General features: G+C 36.5%; 1 protein-coding gene, 1 long non-coding RNA gene and 1 pseudogene across 2 annotated transcripts; 2 read left to right on the forward strand and 1 right to left on the reverse strand.

Annotated features, from left to right (window-relative positions):
- The first annotated feature begins 397 nt into the window (after window positions 1–397).
- Window positions 398–2,860, forward strand: LOC111208066 (cytochrome P450 709B3). The gene is made up of 5 exons (XM_048762105.1): window positions 398–773; window positions 863–1,086; window positions 1,338–1,585; window positions 1,682–2,048; window positions 2,266–2,860. Exons 1-5 carry the CDS (start codon window positions 491–493, stop codon window positions 2,698–2,700), a joined length of 1,557 nt encoding a protein of 518 aa, XP_048618062.1. The 5' UTR covers window positions 398–490; the 3' UTR covers window positions 2,701–2,860.
- A 1,225-nt stretch (window positions 2,861–4,085) lies between these two features.
- LOC125589747 lies at window positions 4,086–5,715 on the reverse strand. Its single transcript, XR_007325907.1, has 3 exons — window positions 4,728–5,715; window positions 4,588–4,647; window positions 4,086–4,508 (listed from the first exon to the last, which is right to left on the reverse strand). It is a non-coding gene; the product is annotated as an uncharacterized LOC125589747 (long non-coding RNA).
- Window positions 5,716–7,968: 2,253 nt separating this feature from the next.
- On the forward strand, window positions 7,969–10,188 carry LOC125589745 (annotated as a pseudogene).
- Window positions 10,189–21,594: the final 11,406 nt, after the last annotated feature.

Genomic DNA, 21,594 nt, shown 5'->3' on the forward strand with positions numbered 1-21,594 from the left:
TCCAAATTTCTATACTGAAAACAAAAGTCTAAATGCAAAGAACAAAATCAATTAAACTTTTATTCTATTTCGGCGCAAAAAAATACTGTGGTTGTTGAAAAAAAACTATTATCGTTAAATTTGGAGTAGTAAATGCAATCTAATATATTTAAGTAATAACCAAATCCACTAAATATTGTATATACAAATTACATATCTAAGTAAAATAACATAATATTATTTGAAATAAATAATATATATATAATACAAAATAATTTAATTAAAATTAGAATTAGAATATTAATAATGTTTATAATATGTTTATTTTAAAAATATTTAAATTTGTGTCTGAACACAGAAAAAATCGCCTAGTGTTTATTATATACGGGTTTTAATTTAATTTTAAATTAATCCTAAAAGTAATGGGTTCCACTTATCGGATATAACAAGATGTGCATCATCATATCATATCAGAAATACGAGTACATGCAAATTCCTTGTGTTTCTTTCAATGGAACTCCTGAGCACAATCAATCTCTTAGCACTCATTCTTCTGCCCTTTGTTTTTCCCAAGATATGGGAAGCTTGTTGGATCTTTCTTTTGCGGCCATGGATGATAACAAGAAGATTCAAGAAACAAGGAATCTCAGGCCCAAAATACAGATTCGTATACGGAAACCTCCAGGAGATGAAGAAGATGAAGAAAGAAGCTAAGGATTGGGTTCTTGATCCCAACTCCAACGATATCTTCCCTCGTGTGGTTCCTCATTACCACAACTGGCTATCTCAATACGGTGCCGTTTCTTGGAACTTGTTTTGTTTATGGTCTTTTAAGATGAGCATTGCTTAACACATGCAAGTTCTCTTTAATGATATGTTTTAGGAGAAACATTTCTATACTGGAACGGAACAAAACCGACGCTATTCATCTCAGATCCTGAACTAGGGAAACAGATCTTGTCGACAAAGTTAGGTTTCGCTGTCGTAGCAAAGACAAGACACGAGGTGTTCATACTTTTTGGTAAAGGACTTCCTTTCATAGAAGGTGATGACTGGGTTCGCCATAGACGAATCTTGAACCCTGCTTTCTCCATGGACCGACTCAAGGTGGTTTATAATTCTTGTTTACTACTCCCTCCATTTAAAAAATTAAAGTTTTAATTAGTTCTATTTATTTGTTAATTTTTTTTTTGTTTTCCAATAAATACTTCACCACTCCTATTTTTACATATTGATATTTTAATTTTAAAACAAAATTCATTAACTAAAGTATAAAACATCAATTTTTCAAATACGGAAATCATATATTTTCAGCTCTTTTTGTGAAAATGTAATTAATTATTTGCTATATTTGTCAGGTCATGACGAAACGGATGGTGGATTGCACATTGAGGATGTTGGAGGACTGGAGAAAACAAATAAGTGGTGAAGAAGTGATGATGAGGATGGAGATTAACAAAGACTTTCACAGATTGATATCTGATATCATCGCGACCACTGCGTTTGGAAGCAGCTACGAGGAAGGGATTGAATTGTTTAAATCACAGACAGAGCTTGAGGAGTATTTTGTCATTTCTCTCACAAGCGTATTCATCCCAGGAACACAGTAAGTACAATATATTGCCAGCTAATTCGTTCAGACAAGAAAATATATAATCTTTTGTTTTTTTTTTTAAAGTCTTTTGTTTTTTTTTTTCCCAAGATACCTTCCTACGCCAACCAACCTTCAACTGTGGAAGCTCGATAAGAAAGTGAAGGACTCGATCAAAAGAATTATAGATGCAAGGCTTAAATCAAATTCTAAGAACTATGGAGACGATCTTCTTGGGATCATGTTGAAAGCTGCAACATCTAAGGAGTCTGAGAAAACGATGAGTATGGATGAGATTATAGAAGAATGCAAGACTTTCTATATCTCAGGGCAAGGAAGTAGTTCGATTCTATTGACATGGACTACGTTGCTACTAAGCTTGCACCAAGATTGGCAAGAGACACTCAGAGAAGAGGTCTTCAATGAATGTGGTAAAGATACGGTCCCAGATTCAGACACCTTCTCAAAACTTAAACTGGTAATTAATATGGATTTTTTTTGTTATTAAGTTTGATACAGTTTCAACCGGTGATAGTGGATTGGTTTATCTCCCATACATGTTACTATTATTTAGGATTTTTGTAACTTTCGATGTAGGATATGTTCTTAATATATTAATTAGATTCATTTTAATTTCAATGTGGAACGATGTCTCTAGTACTTGTGGCTGAAGAAATCTATTTTCTACCGTACAGATGAACATGGTGTTGATGGAGTCTCTTCGTCTGTACGGACCGGTGATTAAAATGGTCAGAGAAGCAACACAAGATATGAAGATAGGACATTTGGATATCCCCAAGGGAACAAGCATAATCGTCCCGTTTCTAAAGATGCACACCGACAAGGCCATATGGGGAGAAGACGCCAAACAATTCAATCCTCTGCGGTTCGAAAACGGTGTTTCACAAGCCGCCAATCAACCAAACGCACTTCTTCCGTTCTCAGTCGGACCAAGAACTTGCATTGCCCAAAACTTTGCCATGATGAAAACCAAGACCGTACTCACTATGATCCTTCAACGGTTCCGGATTAGCCTCTCACGTGAATATAAGCACGCCCCGGTTGATAACTTCAATCTTCATCCCCAATACGGCCTACCCGTAATGCTTCAGCCTCTCGATACTAAGTGAGGAAGATTACAAACCAAGAATCTCAATGGGTTTGGTAAAGTTCAATGTATATATGCTTAAATAAAACGGAGAATAATAAGAAGCAAAGCTGATTAGAGAATTCGTTAGTGACATTTTCATGGATGTTGGATGTGAATAACGAAAAATATTCTTCTTTCCAGTTTTGTTTTGTTAACAAAAAAATGTTAAGAACATATCCTACATCGAAAGTTATAAAAATGTTAAGAACATATCCCATAAAGCATTGGCCTTAAGCGCCAAGAATATTTTGACATTAGGAGCGCCAATTTGGAAGAAATTCACTTTGGTCTAGTGTCCTCTCAACTTATTCTATCGACCTACAGCTAACAGAGTCGAAACTATGCGTCCACCTTAGTAGTCTTTTCCTTTTTTATTAAAAGACATCTTCTTTCCAGTTTTGTTTTGTTAACAAAAAATGTTATAACAAATAACTTGAACTATAAATTGTGCATATATTTCCACGTTTCATTGCGATTGATTTTAGTAGTATAGCTGCATCTGGTACTAAATTTTTATTATTGCTTCTTACTTCTTTTTTTGTAGGTTTTTGTAATTAATTTTTGTAGTAACGTTTAAAATTCAAGCAAACAAATAAATTATTATAGGGTTCTAATATTCTATGAGACTACCAAACCCAATAAAATTCTACAAAGTGAAGTTGAAGTTAAAGTGAATTTTATCATAAGTTATTCTTTATTTTATATATTTCATTTTTTTATTTATAGGAAATACTATCAAAAAATAGATATGAAAATTACTCAATTGAAACTGCAAATAAATTAATAAAATCATATAAGATGACATACCGATTATGTTTTTATTATTTTAAACAACTTTAAATTTTAGTAATATATGGTACTATTTTGATTACATGTTTAAATATCGTAATTTTTTAATTATAGTTAAGGGGCATACATTTTTTTTCGTTTTAGGCGTCAAAAGAGTCCAGACCGGCAGTAGAATAACGTGGTAGAAAAGATGTTTGTACCCTTCTAAATTAGATAAGTGATATTTTTTAATCTATAAGCTCTAATAAATGCTCGTTGCTATATACGCATTAATATTAACGTTGAAAACTAGAGCTTAGCTAGTGGGCAGAGTAGTTACAGCAAGTCCGTCCATTTGAACCTCTAATGGGTTCTTATGATTAAATTATGACTTAATAAGGTGATTTGAGAACTTAAAAACCTTTGATAGTGCTAATAATTTTTTCCTCCTCCAATGAAAGAACTTCATAGGGATTCTTAAATAAATTTTTTTTTTAAGTAGAATAATTTAAAAAAAAAACATACATAGAGAGAAGAGAAAAGAGAAGCAATGAAAACAAAAATAGAGACAACAAAACAGCAACAAGATCCAACAAGTGTTGGTTGAAAGTGTCGTTGAAATATAAAAAAAAAGCAAGATGATTACAAGAATTTAGAGATAAAAAAAAACATAATTGGGAACCAAACTGGTGACAGAAACCACTCGTATAAAAAGATCAGACATATAAACGTAATGGTCATGTATGCACCTGGACAATCGAATATAAGGTAATCATCATCTCGGTAGTTATCCAATTCTTCATCCACCCAATCATGTAAGCTATCATCAAGGTATCCGTGGATTCTCCATGCAATTTTCCAACATATAAAGGCAACATAATTAAGACCGGAGGTAGTTAAATTCTCATTTTATGTCTATGTAACAACAAAAAGGATACTCCATGCAGTACATGAGGGCACCATTAGGACCAAGCCCGACCTCCTCCATTACATCTTCCAAAGAAAAAAGTTCTCTGATATCTGCAAACATCAAAAAAAATGTGAAACCAAGAAATTGAGAGGCACTATAAACCCAAGGGATTTTGATTGAATAACTCACCAAAGATCGACGGTAGTGGAAGTATGAAACAAATTCAGACGGGCAATTTTTACACAGCACCTACATCAATAACATTTAATTTACTAAGCCCTACCAGAAAATATGGAGGTAGACCAATGATTATCGAGTTGTTTTTTTACCTCTATAGGAGTTGATACTTTCTTCTCACTTATTACATCATATTTCTAATTCTTTGTCCCAGCTTTTAGTCCCTGCCATGGTAAGCTGATAGCAAAAACAAAACAGAACAACAGGACAGAGCTCTTACCAACTCCAAGGTGAGTGTTGACACTTGCGTATCGAGCTGTTCCAGTCAGATTTCATAGCCACATGATAGTTGAAGATTTCAGCAGCAGGATCTAAGTTAACAACATTCATTGTTCTCCTGATAACGAGCTGAGCATAACCCATTGTAACAAAGCAAAATCTTCCACAAAAACTCAAATAAAGCAAAGAGAGTGAATGATTCTAAAAGATGCAGGAAGCTGTGAATGTGTCGCTTGGGAACTTGCTTTCGTACCCATTTGTGAGAGCTGCAGTAGTGAAGAACACGCTTGCTATAAGAGGAGCTCCCTACAATTTCGTCAAAGGCACATTTGAGAAGAGAGGAAAAGATCCGGTTCGGTGACGAGAACGCCGTCGACGGCAAAACCGGTAACAGAGTTGTTTGTGACGACGATCGAGTTTCCGGGGAGGAGAGCCAGGAGGCGAGAGAGAGGCTGCAAGAGACAGAGATCGGTGAAGGAGAGACATTGAGGAATGATGTGATAAGCGACGGAGAGACGACGACCGTTGGTGGAGGATGAGGAGAGATTTCGACAGAATCGACGACGAACAAACGGATCAAACATCATCAAGCTTTGGAGATTTCGACAGAATCGAACGCGAAGAGTCGATGACATCGAAGAGGAGAACGAAAGAGAGAGAGAGAGACGCCACTTTTTCCCTTTCGTCTAAAATGAACCAACCAATACCCTGCTGCCACGTCTGAGGTTTTTACCAATCCTAAACTCACCTAATCAAGGACCTGTTCTGCTTAATAACACCATTTTTTATTTAATTTTTTTCCTTTATTACTTTAGAACCTCTGCCTCAACTTACCGATGGAGGTGGTCTTAGCTCTTTGTTATTTACATTGATGATATGTATGTATTGCACGATCCAAAGTGGTTTACACACAGTTCAACTATCCTCACATAAAATCAAACCAGCCATAAACTTTTGCGAGCTCACACACTAAAATCCTACGTACGTTTCCCGCCACCAAAAACCACACGTGGATTGAGTAGTTAGTTAGACTTTGTTTTATTTGCACAATAATTAGTATCAATTGTTGCGCTGTCTACGTGAAGTAGTTTTCTGATCTTTGCTCCAACTGTCCAACATGCAAGTTTTTTCCCAGTTTTAATTCTTTTTACATGTTTATATCAGAAAAGTCGTTTATACGAGAGAAAAAATTCTGAACACTTGGCTTGATTTGTTGTACCAATCCGGATCATTTTGGACATATAATCAGTGTAGAGCTGAATATTTTGTCTGTTAAATTTGATTTGATATATTATTCATTGGATTTTTTTTTTAAAAAAATCGGATATCCGTATGTCTTCGAAATAAAACAAATTAGATTTTGACCCGCGTTGAAACACGGTTATGTTTTTTTTTCATTTTAGTTATAAAATCGATAATCAAAATTATTGTTAATTTAAAATATTAGATTAGATATTTGGTTGTTTGGATTTGTGTCACTATTGCGGGAACATTTATGGCTGGGTATTTTAGTAGAAACCGATGGATCCTGTCATGTTTGACTTGCGGATCGATTGATTTGAAAAATATGAGTTGCGAGTGCGGTTAAAATTATTTTAGGTGGGACATGTGCCACCAACCCGCAAATTTCTAAAAATATTTTCGTAGAAATATATAAAATATTACAAATATTTATATTATTTTGATTATAAATATATTAGTTAAATAATTTTAAGCTAAATAAATAAAATAATTAAAAATATATATATTATATTTAATAATACTGGCAGATCCTGCTGGTTACCAACAATTTTTTTGCGGGTCATGTGGTTATAAATTTGTTGCTTTGCGAATTACGCGGATCAGGTTTGATCTTCAACCCAGTCCTAGGAGCAGTCTTATCCGATTTTGTAACAATCATTCTATATGTTGATGATTAAGATTTAATGTAACGAATATATAATCTATTCTTTTAATTTAGGTTTCGTAACCTTTACAAATATCCATAAATGAATAGGCTTCACATGATTTTTTTTTTAATTTGAACGCTTGAGGTGTTGTTGTGAACTTGTGATTAGGAAAATGCAATCGAGCTTTATCTATATATAGTGTTTATGGTTAGGTTTTCTGTAGCTTAAGGATTCCTTATTATGTGGGATAATATATTGTAATCTTCAAGGCTATCTCTAAGTCTAACAAAGAATCAATCAACTTAGAGCCAATTAACATATGGCATGAAAATGAGGTGTAAAAAGAGTTATCGTATCTAATCTGTTATAGAAGCAAAGAGGAACCAAACATATACATGTTCTTTGTGTGATGATATGATGTCGATAAGAGAAAAATATAAATCAACTTAGAGCAAAGTTTCATCTATAGTAAAAGAGGTCCAAGTGAGAGTTATTGTAAGTGCTAATATAATTGTATATACAATCGGTCTACTTTAATTTTAATAGAACATAATTCGTTTGGTTTACTTATAATAGAGTAGATTGTTGGTTTAATTTAAGTTGTCCGGTTTTAATGTAATAATAGTGTCTAATATAATTATATTGTAACTAACTCAGATATGGTCCAAAAATTAAGTAATATACTAACAAACTTGAAACAGTCCAAAACTTAAATGACAATTTTAATGGTAGATAAATTTAGGACTCTATTTTAATAGAGTAGATATTAAAATTATGTATCGTTAAACAGCAAGCAAATCACAAATATTAAAAAATATTAGAGATTCATATCCGCTCTCCTACGCTTTTATACAACTAGATATATTTCTACAATTAAATTTTAAATATATCATTTTATATAATTATTATTTTAACATGTAATTTTATTTATAAAATTACTAAAAATATTCAATTAAGAAAGGAATATACAATTTTTTATAAGAACTACAACATATAGTTTCATTAAGTTTTATTTTATATTATGTAAAAGATATCTTTAAAAAAAAATTATATTGATTTTTTTCTAAATTTACTTGCATTAAATACATCTGATTAAATATATTTGATAAGATATCTATAAATATCCGTAAATATAATATTCATATTTTTTGAAGCAAATCAAGTCAAATGGTAAACTACAAAACAAATACAAAAATTTATGGGATTGTTCTATCTGTGCCCACCTCTGATCGATAACGTGTTTCACCACTTTTCTATCTCAACTATAAGAAGATGTGCCTACTCATATCAGAAATACAAGTACAAACTCCTTGTGTTTCATTTAATGGAGATCCTGAGCACGATCAATCTCTTAGCACTCGTTCTTCTGCCCTTTGTTGTTCCCAGGATCTGGGAAGCTTATTGGTTAATTCTTTTGCGACCATGGATGATAACAAGAAGATTCAAGAAACAAGGAATCTCAGGTCCAAAATACAGATTCGTGTACGGAAACCTCAGGAGATAAAGAAGATGAAGAAAGAAGCTAACTGTTGGGTTCTTGATTCCAACTCCAACGATATCTTCCCTCGTGTGTTTCCTCACCATCATCAATGGCTGTCTCAATACGGTGCCGTTTTATCAAAACTTGTTTTGTTTATGGTCCTTTAAATAAGCATTGCTTAACACATGTAAATTCGTTCCCCTTTGATGGTATATTTTAGGAGAAGCATTTCTATATTGGACCGACTCAAGGTCTTTTACAATTCCTATTCAATATTCTTTACCCTTAGATGTATGAAGTTGGTGGAACACGTTAAATCGTTTATTTTATTGCGTTTATTTATCTGTTTCTGCATTATTTTCTCACGTTAGGTTTAAGTATAACATTTTCAGGCATATTTGAAAAAAAAATGTAACTAATTAATTAATAAATTGCTAATAATTGTTAGGTCATGACAAAGGGATGGTGGATTGTACCTTGAGGATGTTGGAGGAGTGGAGAATACATAAATGTGGTGAAGAAGTGATGATGAGGATGGAGATTAACAAAGATTACCACAGATTGATCTCTGATATCATTGCGACCACTGCGTTTGGAAGCAGTTATGAGGAAGGGATTGAGTTGTTTAGATCACAGTCAGAGCTTGAGGAATATTTTGTTGCTTCTCTCACAAGCGTTTCATCCCAGGAAAACAGTAAGTACCATAATATATACTCAGCTAATGTTCATGACAGAAAACATATATAATCTTTTTGTTTCTTGTTTCCCAAGATACCTTCTTACACCAACCAACCTTCAACTATGGAAGCTTGATAAGAAAGTGAAGAACTGAATAAAAAAATGATAGATGCAAAGCTAAAATCAAATTTCATGAACTATGGAGACAATCTTCTAGGGATCAAGTTGAAAGCTGCAACATCTAAGGAGTCTGAGACAGCGATGAGGATGGATGAGATCATAGAAGAATGCAAGGCTATATATATCTCAGGGCAAGTAAATAGTATGATTCTGTTGACATGGACTACGTTGTTACTGAGCTTGAACCAATATTGGCAAGAGAAACTCAGAGAAGAGGTTTTCAATGAATGTGGTAAAGATACCATCCCAGATTCAGACACCTTCTCCAGACTTAAACTGGTAATTAATGTGTTCCAGTTTCATGAAGAATTTCTGCAATTAATAAGTGGATTGACTCATCTATTTTATATATTATTATTATTTAGAATTTCTTCAAACTTTCAATGTAGGAAAGAAAATGTATTTAACACTTGTGGCTGAAGAAATCGTTTTCTACCTAACAGATGAACATGGTGTTAATGGAGTCGCTTCGACTGTACGGACCCGTGATTAAAATGGTCAGAGAAGCAACACATAATATGAAGATAGGACATTTGGATATCCCCAAGGGAACAAGCATAATCGTCCCGTTTCTGAAGATGCACACCGACAAGGCCATATGGGGAGAAGACGCCAAACAATTCAATCCTATGAGATTCGAAAACGGTGTTTCTCAAGCGGCCAATCACCCAAACGCACTCCTTTCGTTCTCAGTCCGACCAAGAACTTGCATTGCCCAAAACTTCGCCATGATGGAAACCAAGACAGTGCTCACTATGATCCTTCAACGGTTCCGGATCATCCTCTCCCCTGTATATAAGCACGCACCGGTTGATTACTTCAACATATATCCGCAGTACGGCCTACCCGTAATGCTTAAGCCTCTCGATACTAGTGCTCAAAGGTGAGGAAGATAACAAACCAAGAGGATTTGGTAAATTGATGCTCTATTATTAGGTTTCAGTACAAATAAAAGTTTACGACCATATGTACATCCATAAATAAAACGGATAATAAGAAGAAAAACTGATTAGTTTTCGGATAACTTGACTTTTTTCATCTATTAACCAAGCAATGCTAGTTGATATAACTTGACTTTTTCATCTATAATTTGACTGTACTGTTATATTTAGTGCTAAATCTATTTTGGAATAATGGTTGAAAAGAATTGAATGATTATTTATACGTACGTGGTTACAAAATGAAAATACTAATAAGAGCTAAAATAGTACTCCCTCCGTTTCAGATAAAGTAAAATTTTTGTTTCAAAATAAGTGTCGTTTTATATATTTCAATGCAAATTTTATTGATTTTACATTTTTATCTATTTTTTAATTGGTTGAAAAGTAGTTAGGTGTATTGGTAATGATGTTTTTATCTAGTAAATATACAAAATTAAATGTTTTCTTGTGCCGAATTCTAAAACGACAAGTAATCTGAAACGGAGGGAGTATATGTTTAATTGCTGATAAAATCAGATTTTACCCTTAAAATTATATTGCAATTGCACAATAAAGTGTAGTATTTTAGATATCAAATTCACAAAAATCAAAATTACAACTTTCAAGAGTAGAATCAAACTAAGACAAAAGAGATTTGGTTGTAGTTTTCAGTTGCAATAAAGTAAAAGCAGAAAGCGAAGAATGATGTAAACTTATGAAGCAAAGTAGCTACAGGTCTCACGAATCTCAGGAAACAAATATTATATGATATAATTGTTCAACAGGGAATTATTAAGATCCGTTTTAGAACTAAAATTACTTAATGAGACTAGCCTACTTCCGCGGTACTAAACCCTATGTATATTATAATCCTAAAGACTAACTTCCGTTGAATTTCTGGTTCTAAACATGCAATAAAAACAAGTTTGATAGGTTCACGAAACTTCATACCATCGAATTTCATTAGCTAAGATTAATATTTTGCTCATCTAGGTTCATTCAAGCATTTAATAGAAGATTAGTGCACTAAGCAAACTATCAATAAGGAACTAGGTGATCAATTCAAGCTTTAAAAACAACCTAGATAAAAGAACCGATAGATTATTCCCTATTCTATCAAATCATAATCATTAATCCATGAATTCACTTGAACCCTAAACTTAACAAGTAAATTACTCGGACGTAGAAATCAAAGCTTAGAGAATTACTGAATAAAACATAATATCAATAGACATCAAGGCGTTCAGAAATCTTCTCTAGAAATATAGTATAGCATCGTCTCCCCTATAGAACAAATCTCCATAGAAGTAAACCGAAATTTTCTTTTTTTCGTATTGAATTAGTGAAAAATTAGACTTCAGTAAAACATGCATAACTTTAGATCTAACAGATGGATCAACCTAAAATCTGTTCCATTGAAAATATAACTCAATTTTCTATCTAGTATCCAAATTTGAGCTCAGTCCATCGGTGGAAAATCCTCCATATACGTCTAAACTTCTGATGTATCTACACAACTCTGCATCTTTTAATGCTTCTTTACACTCAAGTCAACACGTTCAATTCCAAAAAGTCCTAATACCTAAAAAGACTCGAGAGAAAGACTAAAAACACATACTGTAACTCGATAAACGACAAAACAAAGGTTAGAAAGTGACAAAAACACAGTTTATCAATTGCTAATTGCATCTTTGAATCAATTTTGATATAAGATAAACAATCCAAAATTAAATGTACTGAAATGTGAAGCTAAATATAATAGAACAAAGGGTTATGGTATTTTTTTTTTGATGATCCTGGTATCTGGATGCCCTCGCACTACAAGAAAACAGTGGTATTCTGACGGACATTCCGACGGAAAATGAAATCCTCGGAATATCCCGAGGAATTTCCGAGAAAATTCCGAGGAAGCACAAAATTGGGTTTTGCTCGGAATTTCCTCGGAATATACCGACGGAATTCCGAGGAAATATCTATCCGTCGGAATATTCCGAGGAAATTCCGAGGGAAAATGGATTCCTCGGAAAAAACCGATGAATTCCGAGGAAATATTATAGCCGTTGGAGAGCCGTTGGGGGATTTTACAAAATTCCGAGGAAATTCCGACGAACTAGCCTTTTCCGTCGGAATTTCCTCGGTCTGTCGGCAGGATTTAAACTATAAATACAAGCACTCCTCTTCCTCTTCATTCACTCCATATCTTCATCCTCCCTCTTACTCAATTTACACACGAATTTGATTCATAAAAAATATGTCTTCTTCAAATTATTTTCGTTCTTGGATCGATCGACCTCATTTGGATCCGAACACGAGATTGCTTACGGAAGAATACCAACGAGGTATAACCGAATTCATGGGGTTAGTTCACCGACAACCGGAAGAAAAAACAGGTATGTTAAGATGTCCTTGCTCTAATTGTAAAAATAGAAAGGTTATTAAAGAGTGGGATGTTTGGACTCATCTATATTTGAGTGGGTTTACACGAAGTTACAAAATTTGGTATCATCATGGGGAAACTGATTATGAACATGGTAGTACTAGCGAACCTCAGCCAGCGGTTAGATTAGAAGAACCAATTAGAACGGATGTAGATTATGGTGTAGGTACTGAGCAGATGGTAAATGATCATTTTAGAGGGGAAGATTTACCCAATGCAGAAGCTAGGAGATTTTATGATATGTTGGATGCTGGAAAGCAACCATTGTACGAAGGTTGCAGAGATGGTCATTCAGCTTTATCATCTGCTACAAGATTGATGGGCATTAAAACAGATTATAATTTGGCTGAAGACTGTGTGGATGCGATTGCTGATTTTGTAAAAGGTATTCTACCCGAGGATAATGTAGCTCCTGGTTCATACTACGAGGTTCAGAAACTCGTAGCTGGTCTTGGTTTATCGTATCAGGTAATAGATGTATGCAGCGACAACTGCATGATTTATTGGAGGGCGGATGAACAGCGGGTTACATGCAAATTTTGTGGAAAGCCTCGTTATAAAGATACGAGTGGAAGAGTTCCAGTGCCATATAAAAGGATGTGGTATTTACCTTTGACGGAAAGGTTGCAGAGGTTGTATCTGTCTGAACGCACAGCGCAACCAATGAGATGGCATGCGGAGCACTCAACAGATGGTGAGATCAGACATCCTTCAGATGCAAAAGCGTGGAAGCATTTCCAATCAAAGTATCCCGACTTTGCGTATGAGAGAAGAAATGTCTACCTTGGATTATGTACTGATGGTTTCAGTCCGTTTGGCAAGAGTGGAAGACAGTATTCTCTATGGCCCGTCATTCTTACACCATACAACCTACCCCCAAACTTGTGCTTGCGACGAGAGTTTTTGTTTCTCTCGATTCTCGTTCCCGGACCAGAGCATCCTAAGAGATCACTTGATGTGTTTCTTCAGCCACTAATATATGAGTTGCAACAACTATGGGCTCAAGGTGCTGAAACATACGATGTTTCGTGTAAAGAAAACTTTCAAATGCGGGCAGTACTAATGTGGACAATAAGTGATTTTCCAGCATATGGTATGTTGTCTGGATGGACAACGCATGGAAGGCTATCATGTCCATATTGTCAAGATAACACTGATGCTTTCCAACTAAAACACGGAAGGAAAACGTGTTGGTTTGACTGTCACAGGAGATTCCTACCACCTGATCATCCATATCGTAGGAGTAGGAATTTGTTTACGAAGAACAAGAGGGTGTTTGACAGTCCACCTCCGGAAATTTGTGGGAAAGATTTGAAGATACAACTAAGAGATTTTGGTGCAGAAAGGACGCCAGACGTCGGTGGACATGAGCGTTTTCCGGTAGATGCTGTTGGAGAACTACATAACTGGCACAAAAAAAGTATTTTCTGGGATCTGCCATACTGGGAGGATCATCTGCTAAGGCATAATTTAGATGTCATGCATATTGAGAAGAACTTTTTTGACAATCTCATGAACACGATCCTTAATGTTCAAGGTAAAACAAAGGATAATTTGAAGTCAAGACTGGATTTAGTCGATATATGTGCTCGTTCAGAACTTCATGTTGATGAGAATGGTAGGGCTCCTTTTCCCATATACCGACTTGATGCAGAGGGAAAAGATGCGTTCTTTGATTGGATTTCAAACGATGTGGAATTTCCAGACGGTTACGCATCAAATTTGCGTAACTGTATCGACAGAAAGGAAGGAAAGTTTACTGGCTTGAAAAGCCACGATTGCCATGTAATGATGCAGCGCCTCCTTCCGTTCGCCTTCAAGGAACTATTACCACGAAATGTTCATGAAGCAATTGCAGGGATAAGTGGTTTCTTCCGCGATTTATGCACGAGATCAGTGACTCTTGAAGGTATTGAAAATTTGAAGACTAACATAGCCGTGATTCAGTGCAACCTTGAGAAGATATTTCCTCCCTCATTTTTTGATGTTATGGAGCATCTTGTTATTCACCTGGCAAGAGAATTGGAACTTGGTGGTCCTGTGCAGTATAGATGGATGTATCTGTATGAGCGGTATATGTTCCATTTGAAAAAGATGGTGAAAAATTTAAGTAGGGTGGAAGGTTCTATAGTCGCACAGATGATCAATGAAGAAACTTCAAACTTTGCCGAGTACTACTTTCCAGCAGAAGTTCAGACCAAAAACAGAAGACCTGCTCGGCATGATGATAGAGGCGAACGGGCAACATATCATGTTACGGTTCCAGACATTTTCACAGACGTTGGACGACTTAGCGGAAAACCAAAGGACCGTCGACTTACTGAGCAGGAGCGCAGTCATTTGCAAACATATTTGCTCACCAACTGCGAAGACGTTCTTCAATATGAGAGGTAAATAAATGAGCTTACAAATTTTTATTTTAACAAGTTGAAATTTAAATCTTAATTAATTACATTATTGTCATCATATACAGGATTTTCATGGCAGAAAAGCGGTTCGAGTATAGATACGCCACAGAGGACGAACTAGAAGAAATGAAGCAGAGAGAATTTACTGGATGGATGTTTACTTATGTGAGTGCTTTAAACAAATTAAAATATATTTTATCACATATTTATACTAATTCACATTTATTGATATAACATATATATATGTGCTATTAATAGGTGTCTGCTGGTTTGGCCAGAGGTGAAACATTTGACGATTGGATACGTGAGATGGTCGTTGGACCAAACTTTGTTGTGAAGTCATATCCGAGATTTTGTACTCGAGGATATGCATTCACAACTCAGAAGAGGAGACGTTCGAGTACGACTTATGATGCTGGCGTTTGTTCTGCATCAGGAGATGATGTATACTACGGACACATACATGAGATTTTGGAAATCAAGTATTTGGGCATGGTTGGATTGCGCTGTACTGTTTTCTATTGTGATTGGCACGACAACACTCCAGATCGAGGTGTGAGAACAGATGCATTTGGTGTTACATCAGTAAATTCGAGGCGAAAGCTGCAATATTATGATCCTTTCATTCTTGCTTCTCAGGCCGATCAGGTATTTAAATGTTAATTATTCAGAATGATTCATCATCATGTGTATTAATTTATAATTTTTTTAAATGTTACAGGTTTGTTATATCAAGTACCCCCGGGTAAGGAACAGAGATGATCCATGGGTTACTGTTACAAGACTCAACCCGAGAGGCCGAGTTCAGGGAAGTTCTGAGCTGGAAGACCCACTACAACCAAGCACATCCGGCAACTTAAGTGCAGCAGAAGATTTAGCTGGAGTTGGCCTTGTAGTCGATTTAACCGACTTTGGAGAGGAAGCCGTCGTTCACGTAGAGGATGAACCAGTGATTGGAGAGTTTCACCAAGATCCAAATTCAGATTCATCTGGTGATGATGACTCGGAAACAGACTACCATTGATTTTTTTTTTTTTTAAGAAATACCGAGGAAATTCTGAGGAACACTTGATATAACCTCTTTCCTCGGATATTAGTTATTTGGTTTATCTAGCAAGGCAAAGCTGAATACGAATTAAAAACTACTCAAAACACAACCAAATAAAACGAAGAAACCATGTAAAAGAAATACGAACTCATAATTAAGAAAAAAAAAACTAAGTTCAAAATTAACAGAAAATAAGACCATAAAACGTTAGAATAAAAAAGAAAATAAAATAGCGCGGTCGGAAATCAAATGGCAATACTGGCCGGTGATAGCTCCTACTCCTCGTCTCCTGCTCCAGATGTTCCTGCATCGTTGGGTCTCTTGGACCTCTTTCTTACCCTGTGTGTACCACTCGAACCCGAACCAGAGCTGGATGGAGAGTTGTCCCGATGAACTACATCATCCTTTTGGCAACGACACGGCCTGATACGTGAAATGGCAGCCCAGATCTTGTGTAGCATGTCGTTGTTTGTCTTTATGCTCTGATCTCTCCAATGTTGTTGCTGGCGCGAAGTGGCGTTCGGTGGAAGCTCTTGCAGCTTGTACTGGCTGGAGTCTGATGGGAGTAGCTGATGGGGTTGTGAATCATCTGGAATGGCTTGTGCAGCCTCATCTTCTCCTTCTTCATCAACCACGGCCTTGCCTTTGGTCTGATATTTTGGCGTGAAGAAGGATGGCTTGTCTACTAGTGCGGTAGCAGGGGGTAGGAACTCAACTGCAGCCTCTGAAAGTAGAGCAGTCAGGCCGATCTGAGGCAGGTGGCAGTAGAGTGTTTTCTTCGCTCGGTCCTGGAATACGTAGACGTAAGGACCATCCCGATCGATCCTCGAGTGGGGACCAGCTATGAACTCCTTACTTACTAGAGAAATGACATCCAGGTAGTTCCAAGCAATGTTGTTCGATCTGTCCAGTGCTACCTGCTGGTTCTGGCAGTCTACACCCACATGTCTAAGGATCCGAGTAATCACTGCACCAAATCCACATGCATTGCTCTTGGATTTGGTTACTTTCCCCTTGTATCCTGCTAAGTTTGCGGCCAGCACCGCTCCCATGTTGAAGGCAGTAGCAGGTGGGAATGTAGAGTTTCCAAATGCCGGTAGCAAATGCCTCACACCTTGGTACAGGAGGCACAACTCCCATTGCGTGACTGATGCGGCTGTGGTTGTCCCGTATAGCAATGAGCCAATGAGGCGTGTCGCATATCTCAGTACTGGGCTCCGGATAAGTGACTCCTTTGCCTGAGAAGATCTATAAACCCCTGTGCCAATCGTTTCCCAGAAGTTCAACAGCTCTGAAGTCCAATAAAGACCAGATGTCCTCTCCCCCGCACTCAATCCAAATAGTCCGCAGAGGTCTGTGAAAGATACCTCATAGTATACTTTCTGCACTACGAATGCCAGAAAACCTTCCTGATGGCTATCATCGGGACGGCTGACGTATGCGGATGCTATGAACTGGCGTACCAACTCCGGATAAGTGGGTTCCTTGAGGTTGCATAGTTGGCCTAGACCCATGTTCTGGAACAGCCCTTCAATGTCTGCTTTGATTCCCAATATTGTCATCGTCTCAGGACATGCTAGTTGTGTAGCCGGAACGGCTACCTTCTTCATGTTGTTGTAGTGGGTCGTATCAGACTTATCCCACTTCTTTGGCCTTTGCTTCTCTCGCTGAGACGAACCCTCTTCTTGTGTGTTCTTCTTTGCTGATGTTTTCGTGCGCTTCATTCTCTACAAAATAGAATCATTGCTCTCAACATGGTTATAATCAATTAAGAACTCAAAGCAACATGAAAATGAAAGGCGAAATCGAGTTGTGATAAAAAAAAACGAAATTGAAAAAAATTCTCAATCCCTAAATCATCTCAATTGTGTTCCAAACTCGTTGATCACAGACAATTGTGTTCTATTCCATGTTTAAACATCTGTTTCATGCATATTTGATCAAGGAATCAACAAGGAAATAAGAAATTCACAAAACCCAAAATTGCTCAAGAACACGATTTCAGAATGTGGAGATTCGCGGAGTATACCTGTCTTAGGGTGAAAACGAGTGTAGGAATCAGGTAGAGCTCGAAAAATCAAGGGGAATAGAGCCCAAAATTGTTCAAATCGGATGATTATAGAGAGAGAAAGGGGGGGGGGCGAATTATAGGGGAAATCGGAGGGGATGAGAGTTCTGAGGTTTAGATCCAAAAAAGGTCGGGTTTTGCCTTATAATTCTGTTTCCCGCACACGCATCGATCGATGCGTTTTTGAACAAATACGGATCGATCGATCACATTCTTACGCTTTGGTCCATCTTAGTGATCGATCGATCCGTTTTTGGACATATATCCATCGATCGATCCGTTTATAAAAAACTTACAAGATTTTCCGAGGACATTCCGAGGAACATTTGAGATTCTCGATCGATCGATGGGATAATCTCATCGATCGATCACATTCTTACGGTCCGGTGCATCTTAGTGATCGATCGATGCGTTTTTGGACATATATCCATCGATCGATCCGTTTATAAAAAAACTTACAAGATTTTCCGAGGACATTCCGAGGAACACTTGAGATTCTCGATCGATCGACGGGATAATTTCATCGATCGATCACATTCTTACGGTCCGGTGCATCTTAGTGATCGATCGATGCGTTTTTGGACATATATCCATCGATCGATCCGTTTATAAAAAAACTTACAAGATTTTCCGAGGACATTCCGAGGAACACTTGAGATTCTCGATCGATCGATGGGATAATCTCATCGATCGATCACATTCTTACGGTCCGGTCCATCTTAGTGATCGATCGATGCGTTTTTGGATATATATACATCGATCGATCCGTTTGTAAAAAAAATTGACGTATTGAAACCCCAAACACTAGTTCCTTGGAATTTCCTCGGAATATTCCGAGGAAATTCCGAGGAAGAAGAGGGTTTCCTCGGAGTTCCCTCGGAATAATCCGAGGAAATATGGTTTTTAAACCGAAAACAACGTTTTGCGGTTTGAATAACACCTATATAACCCTTATTAAGTGTCTTACGTTCATTATGAAGTCAAATATTTGTTCCTTACCGTATAATTAACACTTTTCCGATTGTATGAACGAAATCCCACAACATAAGAGAAACACTTATACCTTTTAATGAACGGTAAAGGGAATACTTTCAATTAGTTTTGAAATTTGTTATTTCATGGTTTATGCTCATCTATACAAAGAATCCTCAATGGTATGCATTACAATTGTATAAGAAATGAAATACGGCAAAAAAAATTGATGTTTTGAAACCCCAAACACTAGTTCCTCGGTATTTCCTCGGAATATTCCGAGGAAATTCCGACGGATATTTTACTATCCGTCGGAATTTCCTCGGAATATTTTCATTTTACCGGGCAAATATTTCGCGAAAATTGAAATTAGAATTCCGACGGAATTCCGACGGATATTATCCGTCGGACCCTAGGTTTTATAACCACGAGCCGCTTCTTCTTCCCCATTTCTCTCTTCTTCCTCTGCGCGACTCCTCTCTCCTTTCCGGCGATTTCCCCCTGAAATCCGACGATATCTCCGGCGATCTCCCCCTTCTCTTACACAAATCATGTAAGGACCCTATCCCACTCTCTTAGGTTCTATTTGTTAGGTTTTTGTGTAGTTTTGATAGATTTTTGTTAGGGTGATTGGTTAGGATTGTGATTTGGTTGTATAATAGGTTTAGAATTATGATTTGGTTGAATAATTTGTTTTGTTGAATTGATTTAGAATTTTTTTATAATTTTTTTATTTTTTTGTATTTATAAAATCGATTTTTGTATATAAAATCGATTTTTGTATTTTACAAATCGATTTTTCTATATAAATTCGATTTTTTGGATTTTACAAAAAAATTTTGGTATACAAATTCGATTTTTTTGGATTTTACAAAACATTTTAAATATCTATAAAACTTTTTTTTGTGATTAAAAACTATTATTTGGGATTTAAAAATATTTTTAATATATATATATTATTAAAACTTTTTTTAATTATTAAACTATTTTTATTTATTAAAACTATTTTTTGTTTATTAGAACTATTTTTATATATTTATTAAATATTTTTAATATATATAAATCTTTTTGTGACTATATTATTTGGGATTTTTTTTTAAAAAAAATTAATTTATATATTTCTCTATTTATTAAATATATTTTTTTAATTTACAGGTCTCATGATGATCAGACCCGGCCTCGACAGCGTCGTAGTCGTGGTGGTACGGGGAGCCAGTCTCGGGATTCCAGCCATTTTCAGGATTCCCCTTCGCCCCACAGCTCCAACCATACATCTCCCTCTGCTGCACCCGCTCCTGCTCCTCTCGCTCCCGCTGCTGCATCCGCTCCTGTTCCTCCGGGTCCTCCGGGAGTGATGCGTGTTGCGGAGTTGGTTCAACAGCCCGGTCGTGACCATCTTCCGTATCTCACTCCGTATCCACATGGACGGGGTCAAACATGGTAATTAAACATTTTTTTCTTTAAATTTGGATTCATTATTAACCGTTTATTCTTTTTATTAGGTTCAACCGATCCGGGAACGGGATCAGCGCATGGATCAACCGTATGATGTACTCGGCCCTCGACAGTGGACATCCGACTTTCACTCACTTCCCTACCGAGAAGCAGGTTCTGTGGTTTCGTCAGTTTGCGGTAAGTATTCTAATTTTTACTTATATTTTTAATCTTTAATATAATTTTTCTACTAATTGTGTTTTTTTTTCAGCAAGAGTTCAACTGGAATTCCGATGAGACGCTCTTTATCTATCACCACTTCGTCCATAAAGTAATGGACAACTATGGGAAGCAGATCCACGAGTGGAAGAAGAAGTGGGAAATCAATAAGGTTCGATTTAATTTATTAAACAATTTTTTAATTTATTAAACTATTTTTTAATTTATTAAACTATTTTCTTTTTTTTTTTTTAAAAGGTCCCAAAGTCGATGAACGACACGGTCTGGAAGGAGTTGTGTGCGCATTGGGATAAAGAAGAGACGAAAGAAACTTCTTCCACCAACTCCACCAACCGCAGGAGCGACCGTAAAGGGAAGGGCATCTACAAGCATAACTTGGGTGCTCAATCTATTGCCACTCTGGGAGATCGCATGGTAAGTTCAACCGTTTTTTCTTCAATTATTTGAGTTTCAGAATTTTAATTTATTGTGCATTTCTTCTAATTTCTAATGTTTCTTTAATTTATGTTTTTTTTCAAGGCGGAAGAAAATGATGGCGAGCCGGTTGATGATCTCGCCCTAATGAGGAGGGCGTATACCAACAAGAAGACCGGCCAGATTGATGACGGTCTTGTGAGGGACGTGGTCGACCTGGTCCAAACTCAGGTGGTAGACGAAGTGTCTCAGCTTCAAACCGAGGATGACGCTTCGACGGCTTCGACCAACTTGTCCCGGTTTCGAATCAACGAAATCGTTGAATCCGTAAGTTCTTTTTTTTTTAAAAGTTCAATTCATTTATTTCTTGGTTTAAATTTGTAAATTTGGCTATTTTCTATTCAGTCGGTTCCAAAGAAGAAGGGACGTTTGGTCGGTTTGGGTCGTCGCACCCGGTCGGTTCCTCCTTCTTCTGCACCACCGCCCTTTGTTGATCCAGAAGTGCTTACGGCTCAGTTGAAGGACAAAGATGATCGTATATCTTTGTTGGAGACCCAGATGGCGGCTCAACA

Source organism: Brassica napus, chromosome C7, assembly GCF_020379485.1.
Source record: "Brassica napus cultivar Da-Ae chromosome C7, Da-Ae, whole genome shotgun sequence".
Taxonomy (NCBI): domain Eukaryota; kingdom Viridiplantae; phylum Streptophyta; class Magnoliopsida; order Brassicales; family Brassicaceae; genus Brassica; species Brassica napus.

Bases quoted from the DNA above. Each gene is read 5' to 3' on its own strand.
- LOC111208066 (XM_048762105.1), top strand. From the start codon at position 491: ATGGAACTCCTGAGCACAATCAATCTCTTAGCACTCATTCTTCTGCCC. The intron at 774-862 runs GTGCCGTTTCTT...GATATGTTTTAG, and splicing joins CAACTGGCTATCTCAATACG to GAGAAACATTTCTATACTGG. The intron at 2,049-2,265 runs GTAATTAATATG...TCTACCGTACAG, and splicing joins CCTTCTCAAAACTTAAACTG to ATGAACATGGTGTTGATGGA.